We start from the raw sequence: 6,639 nt of genomic DNA, 5'->3' as shown, positions 1-6,639 counted from the left end.
CAACATTGCTCGCCCTTTCAGCCGCGAGGGCGTTATTATGTGATGATCAATCCCACTATTCGTTGGTAAAAGAGTAGCCCAAGAGTTGGCGGTGGGTGGTAATGATTAGCTGCCTTCCCTCTTGCCTTAACTGCTAAATTAGGGATGGCAAGCACAGATAGCCATCGTAGAGCTTTGCACGAAATTCAAACAAATCATTTCATGAATGATCTTAATTTTGATTAGCTCACAAAAGAATTTATCAAAGTTTAACTACATTTTTCTACATTTCTGCTGATCAAGCTTGATTTCGCAAAATTTATTTCAGTTATCTTATCACGCATACTTTCTCTTATTTACTTATTTGAATACAATTCTTAATTAATAATTTTTGTCTTGCTCCTCTTCGCACTGAGTTTGCTTCTTTCATTCTACCTGCAACATATTATTTCCCAGTTTTTCTAGATGCTAGATCCGCAAATTGTCACTTATTGCAAAGATCATATAGTAACGTGATGTGCTTATCTTTGAAAAACCTCAATACAGACTCTTAACGATACAGGTAAATACCGAAAAGCAAGTTACATATAGTAGTAGTAATGAAAGCAATCAATGTTTCTAAAGGAAGGCAATAAGTCTTTTACATTTCGAAATAACTTTAAAAACAAAAACAAAAAAATCTGACGTACTTGTTAAAGGTTTGTTTGTTTGTTTTGGAATTTCGCACAAAGCTACTTGAGGGCTATCTGTGCTAGCCGTCCCTAATTTAGCAGTGTAAGACTAGAGGGAAGGCAGCTAGTCATCACCACCCACCGCCAACTCTTGGGCTACTCTTTTACCAACGAACAGTGGGATTGACCGTAACATTATAACGCCCCCACGGCTGAAAGGGCGAGCATATTTGACGCGACGGGGATGCGAGCCCGCGACCCTCAGATTACGAGTCGCACGCCTTAACACGCTTGGCCATGCCGGGCCTTTTGTTATAGATTTCAAAAACATGTTTTTCTAGATTTTCCCATAGATTTTGACAGGTTTAAAAGTTGTGTTTCATAAGTAGTTGAACAAATAATTTTGCCTTAAGCAAAGTTTACCTCAGAAATTATTTTGGAATTTTAAGATCATTCTACTTTGATGTTTGTCAGTTTTGCATATAATTTACTGTTACTATGTTTCCTTAGGTTATTTAATGAGACTTCAGTTCGATTAGTCAGAACTCTTAAACTTTTCGCCTTCTTTTGTAACAACAAGCTCTTTGTATTATTTTTTTATAGTTTTACTTTATGAAAATATTAGTTCTCCACTGAATACACATTTAACTTTTAGTTTTTGTTGGATATGCAAAACTGTTCAGCTTAATAGTTATTATTTAGTGATTTAATATTTAATGAATACTTGGTTTTCATAACAAAAATGATAAAAGCTAATTATTTTAAAAATAATAGTTATGATTAATCTCGTAACGTAACTCGGTAAGTCATACGTTGTGTGCATTGTTCACTTGTTGTAATAGTGTTGACACTATCTCGGGGCCTGGCATGGCCAGGTGGGTTAAGGCATTCGACTCATAATCAGAGGGACGCGGTTTTGAATCCCCGTCGCACCAAACATGCTCGCCATTTCAGCCATGGGGGCATTATAATTCGACGGTGAATCCCACTATTCATTGGTAAAAGAGAAGCCGAAGAGTTGGCAGTGGATGGTGATGACTAGCTGCCTTCCCTTTAGTCTTACACCGCTAAATTAGGGACGGCTAAAGCAGATAGCTCTCGTGTAGCTTTGCGCAAAATTAAAAACAAACAAACAAAAATTATCTCGAAATCTCTAAGTTTTCCTGGCTATGTGAATACTATTACATTATAGCGTTTGTAGAAAGTTTGAGGTCTTATTGATAGAATATATATATGCGACCAAACGAGCACGAGAAAGGGAGGTTAAGTTAGAAAAAAAGTAAGTTAGTTAAAGTAAACGTTAAGTGTGAGTGATTAGTCTTAACAGATGATTTGTACATTGTGTTTCACAACTGTATTGTGACGATAGAGACAGGGAAAATAATTTGTCTTGTCAATTGAGTTCAAAGAAAATTGACTCTGTCTGTATGGATTGTTGACGAAGAAAAAAAGACAATTATTTAAATCTCTGAATACAACTATGATATCAACAAGTTAAGTGAAGTTAAGTCAGGAAAAGCTAAGTCAGTTCAGCTATAAAGGGTAATATTTTAAAACGAGTTTCACAATTTAACAGAGATAAAGAGAATAATTTCTTTCGTCAAAGTATGTTTAAAAGTAATTTAACCCATTTGTATGGACTTTGACGAAAAGAAGAAAATTACTTAAAGTTCGAGAATCAAGTGTGTTAACCGATGGAGTAAAATAAGAAACATGTTAGAGAAAACCAATCCGTCTTGTCAATTGGATTCTAAAGTAATTGAATCAGCCTATGTGGATTTTTGACATGAAAAGAGAATTATTTAGAGCTTTAGATAGAACTGTGATATTCTATATTGCAAAGAATTGTTTCTATATACGTGTAACTTCTTTTGAATATGTTATTTTAAAACAAGTAGGTTGTGTACTGTTCATTTATTGTTTGCATTTATCGCCAACAACTCACAAACACCCACTGTAAAAAAAGACAAAAACAGCCTATATACAAAAAAAATCTGATACTTTTATTTGTATAAGAGGATATATTTATCCATAAGTTTATTTTGTTGAGTAAGAGCGTAGGTTTGATTTGAAAGCAAACTATGAATCTGTCTCGCATATTTAACATTATTTTCTTTCTCTTTTGTTTTTTGTAATAGAGTTGGTTTTATAGATTCGCGTTACGTTAAGGTAAGACTTGTATGCTGGTCTTGATCACATATGAAAGAAAACGTGATAAAATATTCAACGATCTAGTTCGCCACATTGTCGTTTTTTCTTGTTACACCTACATAATTATTTCCCTTGTTATAATTTGTGGTAATACCTTGAGGTATATAATAGGATCTTGTTTTTTATTTAAAATCATGGTGATTATCATTAAACATTTTTATTCTGGGTGAACTTTGTGTCTTGTCTCATTGTTTCTTGCGCAATTGTAGGGAAACATACCCGCACACCAGATCCACGAACATACTGTTTTTGCAAAGCTGCACTTGATTGCTTGCTAAAGGCCTTTGAGATATCCATGTATAGTATAATATACAATATTTAATGTATCATATAATATTAGAATTAGCAAGGAAAGAATTTTGTTTAACTGCTTTCCTTTATCTTTTATAATTCAAAAGACAATTGCCTCTTAAATTCTATTGATTTGGCATCATCATTATTCGAAAAACTTTGAGGAGACTATTGGGTTTAGGAAAACTTGTGGCAAGGTTGGTGTCACTTTTTTCAATATATAGAAGCGGTAAGATTAGATCATATTAGTTTTATTCAGTTCTCACTGATAATAATTATAATTAATAACATTAGCTCTCTGCGATCGATGGCTTAGAAATAAAGATAACGCCACACTACATAGACTGCACACTGATAAGGTGGTGTGATTGCGATGTTATTGTTGGAGGGAGGGAATAGTGTGTTTGGTTAGTGCCAAACTCCTTTCATGTGCTGAATATCTTCATTTATTCCTGTCTTAATGTGGCCTGTAGTTGTGAGAGATTTTAGCTCAATTAATAAATATTAATTTAACACGTGATTAGGTATGTATTTAATTATACTGTTACCGACTACTCACACATTGAATGAATGTTATAAACTGTGTGTTTGGTTTAATTTAAATATGTCGTTCTTTCAATATGTGTAGGGTCAGTGCGACTAAAGAGATATATTGTATATTGTTTTCTACCTTAAAATGTTGCCATATGCTCATTTACAGGCCTAGTAAAGTGTCGTTATGGGTTTGTTATAGCTGTAATGATTGTTTGAAATGCATAACAATTTCTGTGAGTTCAGTTGTAAGTACAAGTGAGGAGAAGCTTCATCAATCCAAACACATTTATAATAAAGTTGCTCTTTCATATTATAGAGTATGTGTATGTGGTTGAATCAGTTGCTATGAATACATGGGATACATAGACGGCGTGTCAATCTTTTATTAGGAGAGATAATTCTGGTATATATAGTGTATAATGTTTCTGAGTTGGTGAGAACAATGCTCTGTAATATACATTTTATTTAGAGAGACTGTTTGATCGTCCACGACAAGTGTTTAAGTAGAGTTTCCCCATTGGCAGTTAGAGATTAATTATCTCACTTTGCCTATTAGAGAAGGCAACTCTTCACAACCCGAACCCCAATGGCAAAGTGATATGTTTGCTGATTTATACCGCTAGAAACTCTGGTTTCGATATTTGTGGTTAGCAGAGCACGAAGCTTATTTACAAGCAAACAAATCTTCCCAAGCCTTTCACATGCACCAACCCTGAATGAGTATTTTATTTATATAATGCATTATTCATTAATAGATGTGAAGGAGCAAACCAGTAAGGGCTGGCATGCAACCTGTAAAGAAAAAAGCAACTGTACGTAATATAAACTTATTAACTGGTTATTTCTTGTGTTTTCAATAAGTATAGAAATTGCATAATGAAAGTGGCATTTTGTGTTATTATCTTTTCGGAAGTCATCATTCTTTTCAAATCAATGACTTAATTAAAGAATATAAAGTACATAGTACAGCTTTCTTATTTTAACAAACATCTCATTTTAGTGCTGTTGATATATTTTTGTTTGTGAGAACTGTAATTTTATGTGACTACAGCAGAAGTAACTATGATGAACTCTAGATATCTTTTATAATTTATAAGTACATTTCTATGTCATTCTCACAAATATTGTCCCACTCCTGTAATGCAGTGCAAGTAAAGATGTTTTGTGGTCAGTCATTAGCATTTAGCTTCCTGTTGTAATCGATCGCTACTTGAATGTCGTGAAGTCATGTACAAATTATTGAATAATGTATCGGTAAGAAATTCATATTTGTTATATGAAATAGAAGAATAATGCGAATACATATAGACTGTTAGATTAAATTTCCCATTGTGAAGAGTCATCTATGTGAAGAATCATCCAGATTGCTGATGCATTCAAGAAATATCACTCTACAGGAGAATCACTAGTGTTACAGTTGGTTTAGTTTCAGTATTTATTCAGTCATCAGTCTGAGACAGAAATCAATATTTTGACAGGATTGCAACATTAGGGAAGATGAGTCTGTAATATTGTTTAATGGCCAATACAACTTACATCTTACCACTTTACGAGAGAGTTTCACACACTTAGAGCAAGTTGAAAGATTATAAAATAGAGGGAAACTTCACTACACAAGGCTCTGAACCAGGGAGAATTCTCGATGGTGTGAGTGTATCTTTACACCATATTGACAATAACCACCTACTTCAACGATGCTAACAGCCTACTGGCCTTCCATCAAGCACTTGCCTTATAACTGAAGACAGGGCTGGGAGCTGGAATTCATAGCAGCTAGTGGTTAATATATTTCCTGCTATGATACATGAAAAGCAGTGACTAGACAGATACTCACATGAGCAATGGAGATCGTACATTCAATAAAAAGTCTTGAAAGTCTAGCAGGAGGAAAGGAAGAACCGGAAAAACCAAGGCCTAATAATCAAGCTCGTAAATGCTGCTTTTATATACAATCTGCCGCACTCTTTCAGTCTCACAATATGGTAGGTTATTAAATTTTCTAACATCAAACACTTTCAACAGCCTAAACTCTTATATTCTGAGTTCACTTTCATTTGTTTTAACTTTTATGTCACATGCTGACCCAAAGGCAGTTTGACTTAACAGATACGAGCCTTATAACAGCTCCCAGCGGAGCAACTACCACTTCAAGCAATAAAATATCCAGATAATTTATCAAAATGTTGCCACACAAATCAAAATCAACCAATGTGTACATGAAGGTAATACATCTTGTTGAAGTTTGGAGGATCATGACCGACCTATCCAACAACACTCCTATATATGTAGTCATAGGAGGCTTCACTACCAGATGTCCCACTTGTGATGCAAGTAAAAACACTTGTGATAAAGGCTTACATTGTTCTCTCCACAGTATAACCACTAACTTTATTTTGCTAAATTTATACAAACTAAATCACTGACTGGCAGAGTGGTACAGGGTCGTACAAAGACCTTGATTTAGTTAATTCCACCTTGAATTTTATCTCTACCTGGCATATGGCACATAACGTCTGCAGTGATCACTTCATATGTGAAGTAAGCATGACGACTGGAAGACATGATGGCGTGAAATAATTTAAAACCCATACAAGGTTGTCAGACGTTCGAGCATTGCTCGTACCCTCAAGTATTTCTTTACCATGAAATAAACTCAAATAAACAAATTATTCAAATAGAATATCCAGTGCTGGAGGAATGGTGATACTGAGAAAACCTGGAAAGCACGTAATCAAGCCCAGACTGAAATTATGCAGATAAGGCATGATCCAACCTGTGCAAAAGAGGTGAGAACTGCTGAAAACAATAAAACAACTAAACAGTGCCATTGAAATAATATTTGTGACTGACTCACAGAAAATACTGTATAAAGTTCAGATTAATCTGTCCCTTAATAAATGGTACAAAAATAGCAATTGTGTAATAAGATCATCAACCGAAAGTAAAGCCAAGT

General features: G+C 34.5%; 1 protein-coding gene across 1 annotated transcript in view; it reads right to left on the bottom strand.

Annotated features, from left to right (window-relative positions):
* The window catches only part of LOC143227432 (E3 ubiquitin-protein ligase MIB2-like), a 27,058-nt gene extending 23,900 nt beyond the window's left edge, over positions 1-3,158 (bottom strand). The window contains exon 1 of the mRNA XM_076458881.1: positions 3,081-3,158. Within this exon, the coding sequence (XP_076314996.1) occupies positions 3,081-3,158 (78 nt within the window). The remainder of the gene's footprint in view (positions 1-3,080) is intronic.
* Positions 3,159-6,639: the final 3,481 nt, after the last annotated feature.

Source organism: Tachypleus tridentatus, chromosome 9 (genome assembly GCF_004210375.1).
Source record: "Tachypleus tridentatus isolate NWPU-2018 chromosome 9, ASM421037v1, whole genome shotgun sequence".
NCBI classification, from domain to species: Eukaryota; Metazoa; Arthropoda; class Merostomata; order Xiphosura; family Limulidae; genus Tachypleus; species Tachypleus tridentatus.
The sequence above is the reverse complement of the archived record's forward strand: the minus strand, read 5'-3'. Positions and strand labels throughout refer to the sequence as shown.